The sequence below is a fragment of the Triplophysa rosa genome, unplaced genomic scaffold (genome assembly GCF_024868665.1).
Source record: "Triplophysa rosa unplaced genomic scaffold, Trosa_1v2 scaffold120_ERROPOS1198380, whole genome shotgun sequence".
Classification (NCBI taxonomy): Eukaryota; Metazoa; Chordata; class Actinopteri; order Cypriniformes; family Nemacheilidae; genus Triplophysa; species Triplophysa rosa.
In genome coordinates, this window is record NW_026634104.1 from 131,040 (window position 1) to 153,097 (window position 22,058).

At 38.0% G+C, this 22,058-nt stretch overlaps 1 protein-coding gene across 4 annotated transcripts in view; it reads left to right on the plus strand.

Moving 5' to 3' along the window:
• The window catches only part of fanca (FA complementation group A), a 79,259-nt gene extending 59,216 nt beyond the window's left edge, over positions 1–20,043 (plus strand). The window contains exons 24-39 of one of the 4 annotated variants that reach the window (XM_057326653.1): positions 1,188–1,361; positions 1,439–1,512; positions 1,614–1,742; positions 3,986–4,055; positions 4,472–4,614; positions 4,811–4,919; positions 4,989–5,048; positions 5,127–5,231; positions 5,312–5,427; positions 5,513–5,624; positions 5,706–5,768; positions 6,031–6,133; positions 17,797–17,872; positions 17,951–18,092; positions 19,096–19,179; positions 19,647–20,041. In XM_057326653.1, coding sequence (XP_057182636.1) covers positions 1,188–1,361; positions 1,439–1,512; positions 1,614–1,742; positions 3,986–4,055; positions 4,472–4,614; positions 4,811–4,919; positions 4,989–5,048; positions 5,127–5,231; positions 5,312–5,427; positions 5,513–5,624; positions 5,706–5,768; positions 6,031–6,133; positions 17,797–17,872; positions 17,951–18,092; positions 19,096–19,179; positions 19,647–19,727 — 1,641 coding nt within the window. In that variant the 3' untranslated portion in view covers positions 19,728–20,041. The other 3 variants (XM_057326654.1, XM_057326655.1, XM_057326656.1) reach the window with 3 other exon arrangements.
• The last annotated feature ends 2,015 nt before the right edge of the window (positions 20,044–22,058 follow it).

Sequence of the window (22,058 nt, forward strand, 5' to 3'; positions counted from 1 at the left end):
TAATAAAAACACACAAAACTACAAAAATGTACAATGACATTTGCCTAGATTAAACACAGACCTTACGACACCAATAACCACTGCACACACTTTGCAAAAAATAAGATACGAGTATAAAAACACTAACGTCAGATAGGTTGCCTTTAATAAAACGAATAATCACAGCACACATCAAGCATAAAATAAATAAGAAACGAAATAAAAACCTTTACATTAAATAAGTTGCCTATATTAACAAAACGAGTAACCGCGGCACACACTGCAAAAAACAAATGAATAAGAAAGGGAATACAAACCGAAAAACGTTTTGTTATATAAACAAATAAGAAAGGAATATCTGAAATGGAAAACGTTTTGTTATATAAATAAATAAGAAGGGAATATCTGAAATGGAAAACGTTTTGTTATATAAATAAATAAGAAAGGAATATCTGAAATGGAAAACGTTTTGTTATATAAATAAATAAGAAAGGAATATCTGAAACGGAAAACGTTTTGTTATATAAATAAATAAGAAAGGAATATCTGAAATGGAAAACATTTATGTTAAATGGCACAGCACCGGCTTTTTAAAATGAGATGAAAAAGAAAATGAAAACTCTCGGCTCCGCTCTTGATGACAGTGCGTACATATTCATATATGTTCTTTGACAGAGAAGCCTCCGTCATCACCTTGTCAGTCAGAACGTCACTCTCCTCACATGATGATTGAAATCTAACTCCTGCTGCTGATCTTTGCTGCGACACTTGCTCTGCTTGCGCTGAATTCAGCAGTCACGTTCAGATGCGCAGTCTGGTCTTTAACTAAACTAAGTGACATATTACTATAAAATTCTAAATGACGGTGGACAAGTGATGTAATCGGTTTTGCGGGTGGACACCATGTATCACCAGTGACACCGACTATTGTAACAAGCCTAACGCGTGACGTCATACAGAAAGTGCCAGTCAAGACACTAGTGAGCAGCGTGTAGTTAAAATGCTTCCACTGCAGAAAAGAATGAACCATTTTTGGAGGCTTTAACATATCTGCCTAATTATCTTTAGATGATTCTTATCGGACCAATAATGATAACATGAACAATTAACATTTCTCGGCCAATACCATATGTCAGATGATTTATCGTGCATCCTTAATATCAAACTTAAATGTCTGTACATTTAAAAGAATCTGTTTGCTTGTACAGGTGCTGTTTCTGATGGCCAGACTCATTCCAGAGACTCGAGCACCGATCAAGGAAGAACATGAGTGTGATCTAAAAACAGATGTGTCTGAACTCACTGAAAGATTGAAAGACTCTGCAATAGCACTGTGGAGTCAGACACAAATAAGAGATCTGCAAAAACTGCCTCAGTATCAGGTGCTTACACATGCTGATGGATGATAGAGTGAGTGAAGGGCTGATGAATGGTGATTTATTTCTCAATATTTCAACAGCTTTTCTTCTCAGAGTGGCTCACGGCTGAACTTTGTGTACGACGCAGTCAAGATGCACTGACAGATACAGAGAGGTACAACAGTGCACATTTATTCACACCCCTGCTGCAATTCATTCTTTTCTTGAAATGAGTGAACTTTTCATATTCTCTCTGTCTCTTTCTGTCATATGTAGACAGGAGTATGAGCATTGGGTGTGTGAGCAGTATTATCTGCCCATGCCTGTGTGTGAAGGAGGCGGTGGAGGAGATGTTACCCGAATCTGTGCTGACATCATCACTGCAGTTTTAGACCAGCATTCACTGCAAGTGTTACGTTTCTGTTTTAATAACAATAACAGATATTCGTAGTTATTCCACGGCTCATTTGAATGCTTGATTCTGATTGGCCAGTCGCAACATTCCAAGGGTTTCAAATAACAACCGCTCAAAACTAATAACACCCTGTAACCCGGGGCAGGGGCAGTTTGATATTACACAAAAATGAATTATAAATGTATTTTCATAACATATATGACATTATATTTACAAATTATTAAACCAATTTGCCTGTTCGTGACGTTTGAACGTCGTTTCTTACTTTAAAACTGAAACTAAACGGCTTTTCCTCAGGGAGTAAAAATGAGCAAATGAAATATTTCAAATTCACATTTCATGTCCAGTTTTTTTCTCATGTGGCAAGTAGCCGTGTAATAAGCAGGATAATGTACAAGCAGCCGGCTGTTATCGCATAATAAGCCCCTTCAGTGTGATACAAGACCCTCCGCTTCACCTCCTGATCACACTGACGGGGATTATTTTTGTGATAACAACCGGCTGCCTGGACATTATCCCTTACATAAAGTGTGTGTGTTACACTCTGATTCGGACAGTAATGGGTTTACATGGGGTAGGGGTAAAATGGTCATTGGTTTTAAGAATCCAGTGAGATTTTTGTATGCACAGAGTGTGACAGTAGCCAGTGCTCCATCTGGACACGACCTTCTTCAGCTCCAGAAGTTCAGTCAGACTGAAGACTAGCTAGATGTGTCATCACACAATGAACATGATGCTTTTGCTTTGTTGAAGATGAGAAGACCGAGGTTTAGGTCTGCTACTCAAAACAACCTTATTTGCAAGGGTGAAAAGGTGGACAAAACAGAAGGTTCCTGTTAGACAGCGATTTAAATAATGTGCCCATCAGAAAGCAAAACTGTTTTTAGAATGACAGGTCCTGAAAAAAAAGAAAAGAGAAAAAAAATGAAACACAAATGACTTTCACTTAGGCCTAGAAGGAATGCAAGCATTTCAAACATTTGATTGCTGATTGTGTAAGTTTATGAAGGGTCTATATTTTTATGGAAAACTGATAGAAACACAGAAAAAACATTATATAAAGGTTATACATTTATTTGCATTTCATTGAGTAAACAAATGATTTGATCCCTGAGCAAAACATGACATGGTACTTGGTGTAGAAACCCTCGTTGGCGAGCACACAGGTCAGAGGTTTCTTATAGTCTGCATGCGTCAGGAGACATTTTCATCCACTCCTCTCTAAATCTTTAAGGTTTCTTGCAACTTGAAGTTTTAGCCTCCTTTACAGATTGTCTATTGGACGAGGGTCTGGAGAGCCACACTTTGGTTGTCTTGGCGATATGTTTAAAAAAACAACCTTAGATTTGTATACTGTGGACTGATGCACAGGACTGATCATCATTGCTGGGCTATATTTGTCCTTATGTTGTTCCAATTGCTTCCATTCTTTACCTTATTTGTAAGTGGCCTTTGATAAAAACGTCTGCTAAATGACTAAATGTAAGATACAGGTTCTGTTGGCAGGCATATTTTAGGAGTACTTTCTTAAATTGACAGGACTAATCTGTGGTCCATATAGGCACATAACCAATCTCTGAAGCCAGAATTCTTGCTGGTTGTTCGGGGATCAAATACTTATTTTACTCACTTAAATGCAAATCCATTTATAACCTCAATATAACCTTTTTCCCGCTTTTTGGGGGTGATTTTCTGTCTCTATCAGTTAGAATAACCCTACCAGAAATTTATAGACCCTTCATTTCTTTGTAAGCGGGCAAACTTACTAAATCAATAGGGGATCAAAATGTCATTTCAAACCTGAATTACTTTTTCTTCTGCAAAACACAAAAGAAGATATTTTGAAGAATGTTGATAACTGGCACCCATTCACTTGCATTGGTTTTGTGTTGATGTAATAGAAGTGAATGGGGTCCAGCGTTTGGTTATTCTTCAAAATATCTTCTTTAGTTTTCTGCAGAAGAAAGTCATACAGGTTTGACATGACAAGAGGGTGAGTAAATGATGACAGAATAATTTTTTGGGGGTGGACTATCACTTTAAGATGACGTGTGTAGCATCAAAACAAAAGTCCCTCATCCCACCTGAATCTACTGTATTACTAACTAAATTCTTGACTTCTAATATTAAGGAAGCATGCAGAGTGTTTAGACATGAAAAGTAAAGTCTGTGTGTGTCTGTAGATCACTGATGTTCTGTGTGTGCGTGCGTGCGTGTGTGTGTGTGTCTATAGATCCCAGACGTCTGAAAGTTCCTCTGAACACACAGACACCTGTCTGCCTGATCTGCTGTCTCTCTTACAGGTGCTGTTTGATGAATTATTGTGAATTATCTCATTCATTATTGTTTGATGTCTCATGAATACCAAAGGCTTCTTCACTTTGATGCTGTAAAGTCTGATGTGGAGTATGACAGCCTCTGACTGTACTGCTTCTGACTTTATGGCCATTTTACTTCACACGATCAGACTTCACACCATCAGACTTCACAGCATCAGACTTCACAGCATCAGACTTCACAGCATCAGACTTCACAGCATCAGACTTCACAGCATCAGATTTTATAGCATCAGACTTCACAGCATCAGAATTCACAGCATCCGACTTCACAGCATCAGACTTCACAGCATCAGACTTTACAGACTCTTTACAGCTACAGTTTCTGAAAATTGGTGCATTGGTCTTCTTTATGTAGCCGTTGATGTTTTTTCTCTCTGTAGGTGTTGCTGTATCAGGTTACGGTAACAGTGGATGAGGGTCACTTTCTCTGGGACCTGCTTGAGGACAGGTGCACTGTGACTTCGGACCTCGGCAGCATTGGACATGAGCTGGAATATCAGCAGATAGTTGGGAACGTCAGCAGGTACATTAGATCTGAAGTCAGATTATAAAAGACGCGACAGTAAGTGCTGTAATGTTTCTTAGAAAGTGAAGTACTGTGAACCAAACACACTGTGAAATCTTATTTTCAGTACTCACGCCACACTGTCCTTCAGAAGAATGGAGCAACTGAGGTTGACATTGGTGTTTTCAGACTGTTTTATTTGACTGTTGCTCAGGGTTCTGGTGTTGGTTCCTGCTGTCCTGCTGCTGCCGGTCAGAACAGATGCAATCGGAAGAAAATCGCTGGACTGTCATAGACTGATGAAACACATCAATGATGTTCAGGTCGTCATCATCATCATCTGGTTATTGTCTGATGTGTCGTGAACTGATGGATTTTGTTTTGTCTTACAGAGGAGGTCATGTGATCCCGCTGCTCTTCTGTCTCTCAAACTCACAACTCAATTCCTGAAAGTATGTCTGATTGTTGTGGTGTTTCAGGCAGTTGTTGTTGTCTTCAGTGATGGAGGTGTGTTTGTTGTGTGGTTTCAGGCAGTTGTGTGTGTGAGCGTGAGTTGTGATGACCCGGCTGTGGCAGTAAATTGGTGTCTGCTTGAGTTCAGCATGGAGTGTCCGCTGATGTTGCTGTCTGCTCAGGTGAAACATCTCTTGTGTCATCTCCGCTGTGTCTGCAGCACAGTGACTCTGACACACGTGTGTTGTGTTGTGTTGTGTAGCACTGGTGGATGCGTCTGTCTGCGGTGCTGAGATGTCAGTGGAGGCGTTTGACCGCTTGTGATGTGTTACCTGAACAGCTGCAGATGTTGGACAATTGTCACAACTGGAGCAGATGGTGAACCCAGTGCTATACATCATTAGAACATCAGACCTCCGATCCCATTCACCTGTGCTGAAATGGTTGTTGTGTTGTTTTGTAGGGTGAGTGTATCAGCTGGGATATCAGCTCCAGCGTGGCTAAAGGCTGCATGTCTGCACAGATTTCTGAAGAGATCAGAGATGGAGAAGATCAGACAGGAAACGGACAAACAGGTGAGATTACACATCAGATGAGTGACAGAGGTTCATTATTCAGCTTTCATGGGCACTGATCTTTTGCTTTACTTCCTCTAGATTCTCAACTTCCTGTTTGTCTTCAGTGTGATAGAACTCATATCTGAACAACTGCATGGACGGGTAACGTGTGCACGCACGCTTGCACACACACACACACACACACACACACGCACGCACGCACACCCACCCACCCACCTTCACGCACACACACCCACACACACTCACGCACGCACACCCACCTTTGCACGCACACACACACACGCACACTCACGCACGCACACCCACCCACCCACCTTCGCACGCACGCACACACACACACTCACGGCACGCACACATACTCATGCCCTCACATTGATGTGATGTTGTGTCAATGTGTTGTCAGGGTTCCGATTGTTGGAGGCGTGTCAGAGATAAAAGCATCTTTCTTGTCACACATTTATTGGAGGATTCTGATTGGCTGCTGCTGTTTGATCAGTCTAGATCAGGTGTGTGTGTTTGTTCACATCATAATGATAACTGTATCTATGAGTGTATTTGCGTTCACACCAGCGGATGATAGTGTCATGTTTAGTTTAAGCTGGGCTCTACATTATCATTTGAGAGAGGTGGCACTGATGCTAACAGGTTATTCAGTTGGTGGCACAGACCAGAGTCATGGGGTGAGGCACGAAAAAGAATCACTAAAACTTCATTCAAATGTGTTTTATACATTAATAAATCAATTAGAAATGAATACAAATCAATGTTTATGACTAAATTATTTTTAGTGTATATATAAACTCTATTTCAATACTTTCAACACGTTTCTTAAAGCTACTTTCTTCCTTTATTTGATGTGAACAAACTCCTATAAGAGAACACAATTCCTTTAATATCAGTGAGTGTTTTTGGTCCTTTGTTGTTTGATGAACATTATAAGCAGAGATGTTTATTATGCTGCTGGCCCTTTAAGAGCTCGCGCACTATACTGTAACACACATGCGTTTTGTTTCCCAACTGTTTGTTCACTGTCACGACTGCGTTTCCCAAACAGCAGGCATCCCCGAAAGCACCACATTTATTGTGTATAAGTCTATTATGTGAAAATGATTATATTCAGTGGCTTCTCTTACTGATATTTAGTGACAGTTTATTAGGAAGTGACCGTTGACTAGTTGGACAGAAACTAATGGATAGAAATGTTTTATAGGATATTCAATTTTGTGCATAATAAGCTAAATTCACAACTTTGGATGGAAACCCGGCTTATTAGATGTCATTGCATGTGATTGTTACATACTGTTTGCCAATGAATATTATCTGTACCCATTTCAATACTGCATGTCTGATAGGGAATGCCTCTGGTTGTTTCTGGATATGAAGAATTGATATATCTGTGACAGTACTTACTTGGTTTTAAAAATGAAGGTTCATGATAGAGAGGGGAGTGACAATTTGTGTGTTGACATTCTTTCAGCTGTATATATTGATAGGAAGCTTTGTTTGGTATATTGTATTTGACCTGAATTTGGTCTAGGGTCATGAACAGAGCATCAGAGAGCCGGTTATTCCTCTCGAACCCCATGTTGAGAAATGATTTGGTTTATCGTTCATTAAAAACATGGGGTTGTGCCATAATGGAGTGTGGGTTGACCCTTTCAAAGTGTAGTTATGGACATTGTGTGCGTTCCACCAGGCGTTAGTTGTAGTGGTAACAGAGATATCGTTTTTATAACCAGAGTCCTTTTTGAACCATTTATCGAAAAATTCTAGTGACTTAGTATGCGTCAGTTTCATGCATTGGTGTTCTATGTCCAGCCTGGGTGAGTCTACATTACAGATCCAATGATAGATACTGTATATGTGACCCTGGACAACAAAACCAGTCTTATGGGTCAATTTTTCGAATTTGAGATTTTTACATAATCAGAAAGCTGAATAAATAAACGTTCTATATATATATGAGTTGTTAGAATAGGACAATATCTGGCTGAGATACAACCGTTTAAAACTCTGGAATTTGAGAGCGCAAAAAATCAAAATATTGAGAAAATTGCCTTTGAAATTGTTAATCAGGGGCACTGTGACATTCACAAAAATAAAGTTTTTATATATTTAAGGTAGGAAATTTACAAAATATCTTCATGGAACATGATCTTTACTTAATATCCTAATGATTTTTGACATAAAAGAAACATTTTTAAAGCCTGATTTTTTTATCACGTGGCGGAATTGGGCTTCCATAGAAACGTATGGAAGCCCGTTTCCGCCACAGGATAAAAAGAAATCAGGCTCTAAAAAGTCATAATTATGAGATAAAAAGTCATAATTGTGAGATAAAAAGTCAAAATTATGACATAAAAAGTCAAAATTATGATATAAAAAGTCAAAATTATTAGATAAAAAGACATAATTATGAGATAAAAAAGTCAAAATTATGAGATAAAAAGTCATAATTATGAGATAAAGTCAAAATTATGACTTAATGTGCACATGCGCAGTGCAGCCAGGACACCGCACGCTGGTGACATCCGCTGGTTAGAATGGTGTAAATGCAACTCAGTGGTTTTACAAACCAATTGCGATTGGTTATATATATATATTAGTAATTTGTTTTCCGTTTTCAGTATTTTTTTTAAGCTTCCAGTGCAGACATCCAAATGCATCAGCAGACACATAATAATAAAACAGAGTACAAAATATATAAAAATATAAATAAAATACAACTGTAAATAGACAGTTGTACAGAAGTAATATACTGTATGTAAAATAGATTGGAAATTTGCGAATATTCAAATTTATTAAAAGCAATATGTCCAGATGCTCTAGTACTCCTTCTGAAGCACCGGCCAGAGGGAACAGTTCAAAGATGTTGTGTCCAGGGTGTATCAAGTCTGTAATGATTGCACTTTACAAGAGTGGGAAAGAAAGCACCAATGATCTTTTCAGCAATCTGGACTATCCGTTCTTGTCCACTTGTGATCAACCGAGTAGCCGAGGCAAACCTGATAGGGATTAAAGCACACAAAACAACCTTTGTTGGGCCCTATGTGGGTCTCCCACTTCAGGTCCTTTGAGATGGTGGAGCCCAGGAACCTGATAGACTCCACAGCCAAACAATTACAAAATATTGTGTGTTTTGGGCCACATTCAATGTACAATATATATGGAACCCTTTCAACAAAAGATCTATGAGCTACTGAAAAGTATTTCACTGGTTCCTACAGTATCTACCAGATAACATGCCTGCTGAAGCCAACAAACTACCAGTAAAAACCCAGAGAGGTTTCTATTGTGAAACATGCAGTAGTAGTAATATCATAGATTTGTGAAGCCATCTCTTAAATGCATAATTTTTGATGTATGATTTTGGAGGGCAAAAAATACACTGCTGTTTAAAAGTTCTAAAACACTTGAATGTTTGACTGAAATGTTTCTCATGGTCTTAAAATCTTTTAATCTGAAGATGTATGTTTAAATGTTTGAAATGACTTTAGTAGACAAAAATATAATCGTGGCAACATATTAATTTATTTTATTAGACGGCAAAAATTGAGGACCAAATAAAAAAAGCAGCCAAGAAATGAATAGATGAAATTTCTGCCAATACTATTGAAAAATCTTCCTACAATGTGAAATTTCAAGAAGCTGCTCAATCATGCCAAGAGTACAATTTTGGAAAGGGTGGCTACTTTGAATATGCTATATATATTCTTTAGTCCTGCATATAGTTTTGATTTATTCTGGATGCTTTTAAACATAATTCCTAGATAAAGTTATGATGAGTACTATAATTCTAAAATGTGGCCTGTCAATTTGTAGTATTTTAGTAATTTTTCTGTTTGATGAGGCTTCTGAAATGGGACTTCGGATCAGTTCAAAACAAATGAATCAGGTTGCTTGTTTCAGCCTAATTAAATAAAATAAAAAATGTACAGTTATTTATATTTACACCGTATTAAGAAACCGATGTCGCAAGCGTGCAGTGTCTTGCCTGCACTGCGCATGTTAAATCATAATTTCAAATTTTTTTGTCATAATTACGATTTTCAATCTCATAATTTCGTTTTTTTAATCTCATAATTATGATTTTCAATCTCATAATTTTGATTTTTTTATCTCATAATTTTGATTTTCAATCTCATAATTATGATTTTCAATCTCATAGTTATGACTTTTTATCCCATATTAACAAGAAACCTTGTAAAGGTATTCAGTTTGTTTCGTGACCAAACAGTTGGGAAACAAAACACGTGTTCCAGTATATAGGCCCTTTTCACAATGACGTCACTTAACTTCCGCCTTTTCGCAAAGCAGTGTATCATAACATCCGTCTTGCAACAAACAAGAAGAAGAAGAAGAAGAACTTTCGTTTTGCCGTCGCGCTGGAATTTAACAACAGTGGGAAAAAAAACTGACAGAACACGTATTCAAGTACTTATCCTAGCACCTTCGCTAACACAAAAAGAAAAGAAAACACTTACCTTCATAATCAAACAGGTACTGTTCAACGAAGAATTTGTATCCTTTCTCTAGCTTTGATCTTGTCATTAGCTAAAATTTGTCTGCAAGACGTTTGTGACAAGCAGAGCGGGACGAGGGCCGTGAGGGAACTGCGCGAGGCCGGTGACGCGAGTGATGACGAGCATCTCTCTCGTCCCACTCTGCTTGTCACAACGTTGTACATCATCTAGCCGTATTTGTGGCAGATGTGCAAGCCACTTGGTAAACTCCATTCTGAGGCGCTAGCGGAAGTAACTTCTTCTTGAGTTTTACTGGCGGTTGGCAAACCAGCTTATAGGTGCATTACCGCCACCTTATGGACTGGAGTGCTAGCGGAAGTAACGATACACTGCTTTGCGGCAGAACGGAAGATGCGTGACTTCATGTGAAAAGGGCGTATTGCGCGAGCTCTTAAAGGGGCAGCAGCATAATAAAGATCTCTGTTTATAATGTTCATCAAACAACAACGGACGGGCCCAAAAACACTCACTGATATTAAAGGAATTGTGTTCTCTTATAGGAGTCGTTCACAACAAATAAAGGAAGAAAGTAGCTTTAAGAAAGATGTGCTTTAAATATGGTAAAGTGTTGAAAGAGAGTTTACATATACAATAAAAATAATTCAATCATAAACAATGATTTGTATTAATTTCTAATTGATTTATTAATGTATTAAACACATTTTAATGAAGTTTTAGTGATTCTTTTTTCTTACCTCACCCCACGACTCTGGTGCTATCAAATTAAGGGCTGGTGCCACAAACTGAATAACTTGGTAGCACCAGTGCCACCTCTCTCAAGTGTTAGTCTAGAGCCCTGCTTTCTTGTAGAATTGTGCTTCAAATAAAGAACTTTATGTTGACCAGATTGTTAGTTAATCATTTACAAATCAATATTGCCTATATGGACAGCGATTTAAAAAAAAGTGAACTTGTAAAACTGCGGTGTTAAATGCGATGCGGTCGAAAATTTGGGTGCACCTAACTTTTTTGCTGGCGCACCTAAGAAAAAAAGTTAGGCGCAACCAGTGCAAAAAGTTTGTCTGGAGCCCTGTGATGGTATGAGCTAATTATCGCTGCCAATTAAGTTCAATGTTCAATAAAGGGAGACAAATTTCCTTTCTAACGGGAATGCTTTTGAAATCATTCCATTAATTCTGACTGAGGCTAAAGGAAAGTTGTAAAGTATTTTGATCGAGTTAGCAAAAGAAGCTTTAAAGCCAAAGAGAAAAGCTATGACCATTCCACCCTATCAAACGTCTACAGATGCTATTAAAAAGGGTGCTTTGTTTTCAGGGGCAGAATTGTTTTAAAAGGAGATTGTTTATTAACTGTCTTAAACGTGTCGTCCCTTAATAAATCCTGTTTGATCCTGGTGTATTACAGTTGTGATAACAGATTCCAGATGGGTGGCTTATGTTTTGCTTTTCATTTTAATATCGACATGTATAAGTGATATTACTGGATAACTGGCACATTGTGTTATTGTGCTTTGGAATAAGAGATGTGGCAAGTGTCCAGTTTAATACATTTCTGTAATAACCATAAAAAAATGGGAGACGTGGTAGGCCAGAAATGTCTAAAGGAATTCAGCGGTATAGCCGTCCGGGCCGGGAGATTTATGATTTGGCATGTGTCGTAGAGCGCGGTCTCTATATTTTCTTTGCGGCGGAGGTCCAGACAATACTTTTTTTAATAAATAATATTTAATCAGTTGAGCCAAGTCAATTATGTATATAAAAAGTTACCATCTAATGTTTTATCAGGCCATTTACTTTATATTCTGATAGCTCTGATAGTCTGTATGAAACATAGAAGGGTCTGGTGCTGAAGCGAAGTCCCAGTGGTCTATTTTACAGTTTTTCTCGATTGCTTAAACACATTTCTTGAAATTATGCCTCGTATTCTCAAAACAGTAAACACAAATCCATAACATCTCACCCAATTCCCCAAACATCTTATTTTCAGGTCAAAATGAAGCTCTCTTCTCAAAACCATTCAAACTTGCTGAAAAACCAAACTTTTCCTGCAGACATGACTTACAAGCCCTCAAAATCACCCACACTGCAACATAGTCTTAGACACTGGTGAGATCAATTCAAAACACTGTTACTAAAACTCTTAGTGGGATTCAAGAATAATTTGACAGCTTAGTGTTTATTAGTATATACAACATAAAAGAGTGCACATAGAGCAAAGTGCAAGAATGAGCTTTAGGAAAAAATAAAACATTACACTACTGTAAAGTAGATGAAGATGATCTTACAAGACAAGAGAAGTTCAAAAACCAAAGAACAATATAAACTGGTCATGCAACACAATACATTACACAACTGCACAAATAACATTTACATTCAGGCATTTAGCAGATGCTTTTATCCAAAGCGACTTACAGAGAAGATAAAGGAAACAATACAGTGAAGCGATTTGTCAATAGGAGGCAATGTAAAAAATATGGCATCCTCTGCACCTTTGGCCCAATTTTGTAAAAGTATTCCGTATTTTCTGCAAAAATTCAGAACAGGTAAAAAGGGTGTACACGTGCTACAGTTTACTGGAAACAGAGTAGAGAAATTTCTCTCATATAAAGTGTGTACTGTAATTATACTGTATGTTTACAGTAAGTAGTATAAAGCCCAGTAGATGATTTGATGATATTGATATTATCCTGAGATTCTGATTGGTGTGTCATCAGTTTTGCAACTGAATGTTTACTGATGGACAAATGTGTGCTATTTGAGTTTACATATTGACACTTCAGTTCATTATATTGTGTGTTTGTGTTTTCTGAATGAGAACATGGTTAAACCTTTGCAAATTGAGACTGTTTGTGTGTGGGGTTTGTACAAATTGGTGTATTGTTCTGAAAATGTGTTTATAGTTGTCAGAAAATGGTGAGTTGTTTCATGAATTGTGTGTTAGCAATCGAGAAAAACTGTAATATTTAAAAAAAACTACTGACAACAAACTGTAACAACTGAAATGAATTTATCACGAACAGAAATACTTACAAAGTTACTAACAAGTAGCCTTTCCATTCATACTGGAACTGATTCTAAATCATCTTTCTGATTAAAACATCATTCAATATGAAATCCTCTTAACATGCTGATTATTAATACTATTTATTAGGGATGTAACGATTCACTCAGCTCACGATGAGATGCGATTCGCAATTCTGATCTGACGATGCGATTTATTCACGATTTATTTTTACAAAATGAGTTGAAACAAATTAGAAATGAACAACTTCCCTTGCATTATTTCTTAAATGCTTCACGTTTCTTTGTATAATACAATTATGTTTTATTTCAAATAACAAAACTAAAAGTCTAAAAAGTAAAAAACTAAAAAGTCTCTTTAATATAAACAAACTAATACTGTCTGTGCTTTTCTTGGATTTTTTTGCATTTAAGAAATATCAGCATGTCCACGTTTAGGTTTGCAGTGAACATGGCGGCCCCAGCTGTTCAAAAAATGTATTGCGATTCAGTTCACACCTCAACCGATTTGAATCATCACACATTATAATCGATTTTCAACCGGCTAATGGTGAATCGTTACATCCCTACTATTTATATGAATAATATCATACATGCTATATGTAGATACAAGATGTTATGTTTTATAATCTGTCACAAACCTATATAGCAAACAGTAAACTGACTGACAGCTAAAAATACTTACTTCAGTGTTTCAGTAAAAGTGTCCATTTATTGACCTGCTCTTGGTGTCTGCAGGTCTTTATATGCGATGCCTCTCACGGAGCGGAAAGGGTTCAAATGAAGCACGTTTGGCGCTAAATAAAGATATTAGAGGATATAGCGGCAAAGTATAATCAACATAAATATCTCTGAGTGCGCGTGATGTGTTCATCTCAGTCATGTACACGCGCTGCTCAATTTAAACCACAGAAATAGTCTGATGTTTTAATGGTTCATTGTGTCTCGCGGTGCCGATGGAAGGAAGGATAATCTGGGTGAAAACCTGTCATCCGGTGGTAACTGGACTGTTTCTTGTCAGGGGCAGGGCATGCGTCTTTTCTGTACTAGATTCAATAACTTATTACTAAAAGACATTTTAACCAAGAATGGGGTTTTTATTGAGACTAATGCAAGAACTTTCAAGAACAAAGAACAAGCGTCAAGAGAACAATGCCTGCATAATGCTGGACTCACACCAAACGAGAACAATCACGTTCCATGCTCTTTATTACTCGCGGGAAAAGCTTTATTCACATTTGGTGTGAACCCAGTGTTAGACTCGGAGCAGGAGAGTGAATGTTGCCATTTTCCCCACCCTGGGAGTGTTTAAAAACACAAATATTTGATCTGCTTTCCAGGTGGTTGACGCAACACGCGCTCTCTGTCTGCTGGTGGGAGTGTGCTTACCTGTGTATGTGCATCGGGCGGAACTTGATAAGGAGAGCAGATGAGAATTATAAACACACAACCATGTAGAAACAGAAATGACATGCATAACATAATGCTATTTAGTTTGTTTAATAAAAGAACAAGGAATAGACATGTTCTATAGGAAAGGTAACCATAAATGACTTCTCTTGTGATCGGGCGCTATATAGAAAATACAATTAACTTTCAAGGGGGGGGGGGCGTTGGAGGGGCGGGGTGTCCCCCTAAGGTAATGGTAGGGGAAACACTGCATTCAAAATATTATTGAGTTCATTGTTGGTTTTCAAGAGCTGCTTTATATGTATAGGTGTATCGTTAGGCTCTCTGGAGACTGAAAGGTTCAATCTCTTCACCTCGTTATGCAGGTATTGTTCTCTTGACGCTTGTTCTTTGTTCTTGAAAGAGCAATATGCTATTATTTTTTCTCTTAAAACAGGTTTCGCCATCTCCATTAGTCTACATGCCGAAATATCGTCTGCTGCATTAGTCTCAATAAAAACCCCATTCTTGGTTAAAATGTCTTTTAGTAACAAGTTATTGAATGGCCACCAGGGAGGGGGTGAGATGTATGTTCTGACTGAAAAGTAAAACTGGTAGGGGCATGATCTGAGATTGTAATCGTGTGAATAATAGAGTCGGTGATTTTATGTAACATAGATTTGTTTATCATCAAGTAATCTGTTTTGGAATAGGTTTTGTGATAAGAGGAATAATATGAACAGTCTCTTACTAGGATTCTTAATTCTCCAAATATCTATTAGTCCATAGTATAACATATATTGTTGAATTAAAACGGAAGACTGATTTAGTTTATTAGATCTATTGGTTGAACGGTCGAGGTGTAAGTCTAATACTGTTGAAGTCTAGGATGATAAATGATCAGAGGAATTAAATAGTTCAGAAAACACTCAATGAAAAAATGAAGGCGTATCGACATTAGGGGCATCAATATTTGCAAGTGTCATGTTCTGCTTTCCAATATTTCCATTAACAATAATATATCGACCTTATTTGTCCGTTATTCTGCAGTTCTGAGAAAAATTCATCTTTTTATGTACAAGAATTGAGACACCACGCTTTTTAGAGTTAAATGTGGTGTGAAATGTCTGACCAATCCATCCAGTCAACAGTTTATGAGATTCTTCCTCTGAGTGATGCGTCTGAAGAAATGTCTGATTTTAGCTCGGATGCTTTAGTAACCGTATCGGTATTGGTATTATTAGTATATAGATATGCATCACAATTACCATTAATGTCATTGTCTCACACTCGCTTGTCCGTGGCCGGGAGCATATATCACATAAATAAACACATTATTTTACCCACATGCACATGAACATACACACTCTGACACACACAAATCGGCCACGGATAGTTTGTAGGTATACCTTCTGCGGGTTGTCCACGGTCAGGAGAACCCCACTGGCTGGAACTAATGCAAGTTCTGTGTTGAGGACGTGTATGGACAAGCAGCCTTGTGCTGTAATGAAGAGGTTTAAACAGCGCTAGATATAGACCGTTTCAAAGTGACAACATAAACAAAGGTTACTGCGAATGCGTGCGTTCGTGGACTGCCCTTAACTTCAGGTACACATCCACAAACAATAGAGCGCCTGTACATTATTTCTGATAACAAGCAAAAGAAACCAAGAAGAACCTTAGATGGCTAATCTTGTCTCTCCAATATTTTGAATTTAGACTGCGGTACCAAGCTCAACCGCTAGATGTCAGTGTACCATACGCTTTCTTTAAATGCCACCGAACTACAGGACCCATTTAACCATTTTTTTTTTAATCAAATGAACATACAACAAAATTCAACAAATCATTAATTGAATGTGATTATTATACAGTAAATGAATAATACAAGTGAATATGAAGATAAATGAAATCAAATATAACTAGTTCTATTATTAGACACAGATCAGAAGTTAACTGCAGTGCCCGCGGCGGGTCCGGTGAAAGGGTCTGCAGCGCTGCTCTTCATGTGTTCCACATCTGTGGAGCTAACATGATACCGCACGTCAAGGACACTTCATTTTGCCCATCGTCATCACCATCACTCACGTATTTGATACTAATTATATCAAATGTTAGTGATTATAGAAATGGGAAACAGGGACAACAATCATAGTCAATACAGTGGCTTAACAGAATTGACCTGCGTTATGAAATAACATTCTGCAGGAACTGAAAAGAGACATTACTCACATTGACAACAAAACTCTTCGCTTTTTCAACACTGCTGTTCATTATTATGTTGCATGCTCAACTAAAACAGCCAAGGGCTCAGTTTCCTTTCAGTCTGTTTCCCAGGTGTTTTTGATGTATTCCCGTTGCCTGAAGTGTTGGAATCTGGCTACAATGGCTCTGTGTGGAACTGGTGTATGCTCACTGGTCCAAGGGATCTAAACGTAAGATTTCTGAGTAAGATTTCTTTGTCCCAAGTCAATGAACCCGGCTAAAGGTTATGTTCTTCAGGACGTCATCTGGTACATACAATTCTTCTTCAATGAAATGTTTGAGTGCGAGTTCTGCATCCCTCTAAAAATCTAAAAGTCTGTCATGGATCTAGTTTGAAGATCAATGACGGTTTCTTTCAGTGCTTTCTTTTCTAGCTGGCTTCCAGTCTTTTTCAACTCGATGGTCTTGTCTTCATATGTGGATATCATAGTTGTCAACTCTTAGATTTCCCCACAAAGAGAGTCTAGCATATCTAATTTATCTCATTCATTCCTCGAGATTTTTCCGTTTTTCTTCAACGAGCATAACGACACTGTAGTCTTTGTCATTTCCATCTGGTGATTGAAGAAGCTCCTTTTTCTTTTAGGGTATGGTGGTTGGTTATTTTCATTGATTTTGCGGAGCTCGGTGTGCTGATAACCGGCGGATCTTCTGCGATACTGTCCATCATTTCTCATGACTGTTCTTCCATGTGTTGTAATACCAAAAAAGATCTGAAGAAGGAATTATCTTGGTTGATAGAAAGATTCCATCCCGAGTCCGTCATAACATATTTGTTTTTCTTAGTACTTGGTTTGTTTTTACTTTGGCTGAGGAAAAGTTTATCGGTCTACTCCAAAGCAACCTTGCGAGTGTGACGTCATGCTGCGCCCGTTCTCTGTATCTGTAGCATTATCGTTGTGATGTGAACCCTGCTATTCTCCTAAATGTAATAAAACTTCATTTTTTTATAGTTATTGTTGTAATGTGCATGGGTCAAAGTTATATCCAGTTATGCTCGGTCTCTTACAGATCACAGTTTGTGTCATTTCACATGTCGTGTGCTGTCACCGCAGATGCTCAGACTGATGCCTTTGGCCTTTTACAGGTCTGAGAACAGTGTCATTCACATGATTTACTCTCCGCAGCACACTTGTCTTTGTACTGATTGAAATGTTTTGCTCAGTATCATCACTGCTCTGGAGTCAGAGGTTCTGCACAGAATGCTCCGGTCTTCTGGCTTCCTCTACACAGCTGCTGTCAACTACAGAGAACTCCACAAACTCTTCCTCAACTCAGACAAACATGTCCATGTCTCACAACATCAGGTAACACCTTTTATACTCATGTTGTGTGTGCGGCACTAAATCAGACTTAAACACATGTATATTTAGTAAGTCACAACTAGGGGTGTAACGAAACTTCATATTACGATATGGTGGGGACCCCCCATAAGACTTGATTGAATTCCAGCACTGGATACAACAATGCATATCCAGTAGTTACTCAACTTTTCTGAAAAATAAAGGTAATGACCTGGTTTCATTTAATTCCAAGGTAAAGTAAATTATGTCGAAAGAGTTAAATCTTTTTATGGAACATTTAATTACACCAATTAAATGAGTTAATCCAGATAGATTTTAGTAGACTAATATAATGTAGATTTCGTCGACTAAAACTATGATAAATTGGGATGACTAAAACTAAATAGCTTTACGTCAAAAGACTAAATGACTATAACTAAATCAAAATTTGCTGTCAAAATTGACACTGATCTTAATTTCAGTTAAGCCTTAACATGTTAAAATTCTTTATTAAGTTGTATGTGCAACAAAATAAGTTACTGAAATTGTTAATGTTTTGAAAATAAATGTTTGAATTTTGTTCAAAATACAGAGATGTGTATGGTATCGTGAACCCAGCATCGAGATATGTACCGAATCGTGAGCTGAGTGTATCATTACACCCCTAGTCACAACTAATAAGCTCTCCTTCTTCATCAAAAACATTTACTGGGTAACATGTCAGAGGAGAACCGGTCCTCCCAGCTGAGTCTGAATTGATTTCTCATTGGAGTTGTTGTTGCTTCCCACTGTGATGTGTTGGCTTGCTCACCGAGAGACTGCTGATATTAGTTTAGCTTAGGATTCTGTATATTTGATGAACTTGGTTTCATTAGAATGGTTGTCTATAATACTGTGTATTCTGCCTCTTTCCGTATTTCTCTTTTTTCATGTAAAGCTGCTTTGAAACAATGCGACATTGTAAAAGCACTCCAGTATATAAATCAACTTGAACTGAATTGTATGCTGATGATGGTGTGTGTTTTAGGTTCTGCTGGAGGGTCGACAGGTTCTAATGAACATCATCTCTCTGAGTTCAGCTGACAGCTTGACACTCGGCCAGAGGAGACAGGTACATATGAATAGAAAACTAAACAAACGGTCTATGTGACCTTCATTCGGATGGTGTGTGCGTGCGTGCGTGCAACTAATTCTGTATTCCCAGAAAATAAAACCGATTAAAGTGTAATGTGAAGTCTTCTAGCATTCTTGTCCACATTAAAATGACGCTGTTTCATCCGGGGAGAGTTTAGCATTGACTTCTGGGTTTTATTTCTAAACACATGACCATAAACAGGGTTCCATCAGTTTTGAGTGAATCACACAGAACAGAATCCATCTGTTGTAATGTATGCCTGATATTAGCAAAAGTCATTTGTGATGATGTCATGTACTTTACAGCCGTCAGTAATGTGTTTTGTCATGGGACATATTTGTGTTAGTTTATTACACAGATACCAGTCAAGCACTCGACATCATTTCTTCTCTGGTGTATTTCCACACGTCTCACTAAATACAGTCTTTGTGTTTCTCCTGCAGCTGCAGTCAGATTATGAGCAGATGGATTCTGAGATCTCGGCGGCGCTGGGCATCTCCAGCAGAGACATTCACTTCACATGAGTCACACAACAGCAGCACACTTCAATAACAACAGCACAACTGATCTGTGTTTGCACATAAGATCTGATTCTCAGTGAATGGACATTATAATCTTGAAGTCTGTCATGTGTTTCGAAACCTACCTAGCCAACATTTTCAGCGTTCCTAGGAGTCCGTACTTCTGATGAAAACATCTCACTGTGAAGACATCCCTGTTGAGAAACTGGACTACTTTAACTTGTAAACAGTCAAATAAAGACATTGCACTACTCGTTTTTGTTTCTTTAGCTTCACAGTAAAAGCGCTCTTCTGTTAAAACTCTAGTGATGATCTGTAAAATCATGCCCCAGAGATGATGTCAAGAAAACTATTAACTGCTTGTTTGCTATTTTGCTTTTTAAACCCCTATGAGTGTGTAACGTTGCTGTTTGGGCATAAAAAAAGATCTGCAAAGTTATAAAGCCCAAAGTCAGCTCTAAAGGGAGGTATTCTCTTGAACAGAAATTCTTTCCAGAACGCTGCGAAGACATGTCACACAATAGAATAATGCCCGCAATAACATATGAAACTCACAGAAGCATACATTACAATCTTTTATAATCATTATCGTGCCAGATGGAGCGCTTCCAACGCGGTAGTGTATGTACAGTACTGTAACAAAATAGATTTATATAGACCGATTAAGGTTTATTATTATTACAGCCGGCGGGTGAAGCAACATGAAAGAGAACTTTTATTTACTTTTATTTTGAATTATGCCAGGTATAGTATCAAGCGTGAAGTATATATCAATTGTCCTCCCAAACCCCACTCAGCCGCAGCGCGTCCTATGTGTACACACAGCTGCGCATCTGCCTGCAGCTCAAAATCAGCCTCAACTCAGAGAAGCATTCACATAGCTCATTTGCCATTCAATTATATCATATTTGACAAAAATCCTGCTTCACGTTTCCTGTCGGGCCAAATAGTGTATTCTGTAGAGCGGGCCCATTTTGCATGTTGGGTTGACTCGAGCTTAAAGTCGGCATGACATTTAAAATGTCAATTCAAATTGATTTACACAGTGTTGCAGTTTTCATTGTACATTTTTATCTGTGCACATCATTCTTTTTTTACAAATTCATTTGCACTTGTAATCTTTAATCAAAACCGTTAACCTCCTCCCCCCCTCGAAAAGACCTCTCTTCACTTCTGGTGACAATGAATGGCGAGATGGCGGGGCTGCAATGATTGACAGATTGCAACATTGATTACCAATCTGACTCCATTTGGTTGGCAACACCCAACTTTTAACGATCCAATCAGTACTTGATGAAGGAAATCAAGTCCCGCCCTACATTTTTTTCTCATTTCAGAAGTCTTTTCACTCTGTCAGATATACATCACGATACGGAAGAAAAAATAATCGCTACTTCTGTTTCATGCTGACTTGAAACTCCCACTTATGAAACAAAATGGTAAACTATCAAACTATACCGCTACAATAATAAAACCAATATCAAAACTTTTTTGACCTAACCAGATGGTCATTGATTTTACGAGGACGTCTCTAAATGAAATCTGCATGACTCCTAATAAAACACATGCGTTTGAATGAAGATATAATTCATAGGTCACATGTCATTACAAACACGTACAGTAAAATGCGATTCTCACGTGGTGAGAGACATTATTCACACCACATGTATATAATAATTACAACCGTGTATTTTAAAACTATATTGCATACCTGTCGTTGCGCTTAGAACGGTCCATTTTAAATGTTATAAATGCGAATCGATGTTGTGTGCGCGTGAGCCGTCTGTGCCATCACTTGGATTTTTTTCTAAAACTGAATCAACCATCATTTATGGTCATACAGAGATTCATTTGAACCTGTTAAGGGTTTACTTCTATTTGTTTTTACACACAACAAAAAAACAATATGCCTTTTGTCAAATAAATAAAACATTCAGGTTGCGCTTTTCGCTTTGTTTCGGTTTGTGGTGCCAGGAATTCCAGGATTTAGAGCATTACACAATACAGAGACTGCTTTGATCAGAGTTACAAATTATCTGCTATTGGCGTCTGACCGAGGTTGTATCTAGTTATTGGTGCTGCTAGACCTTAGTGCTGCATTCAACACCATTGACCACAGCACACTCCTACATAGACTCGAAAATTATGTCGGCATTAAGGGAATAACTTTGAAATGGTTTAAATCTTATTTATCCGTCCGTTTTCAATTTGTAGCAATAAACAATGAGGTGTCACGCAAATCGCAAGTCCAGTACGGTGTACCACAGGGCTCAGTCTTAGGGCCTCTGCTCTTCGCATTATACATGCTACCTCTAGGAGATATAATAAAGCAAC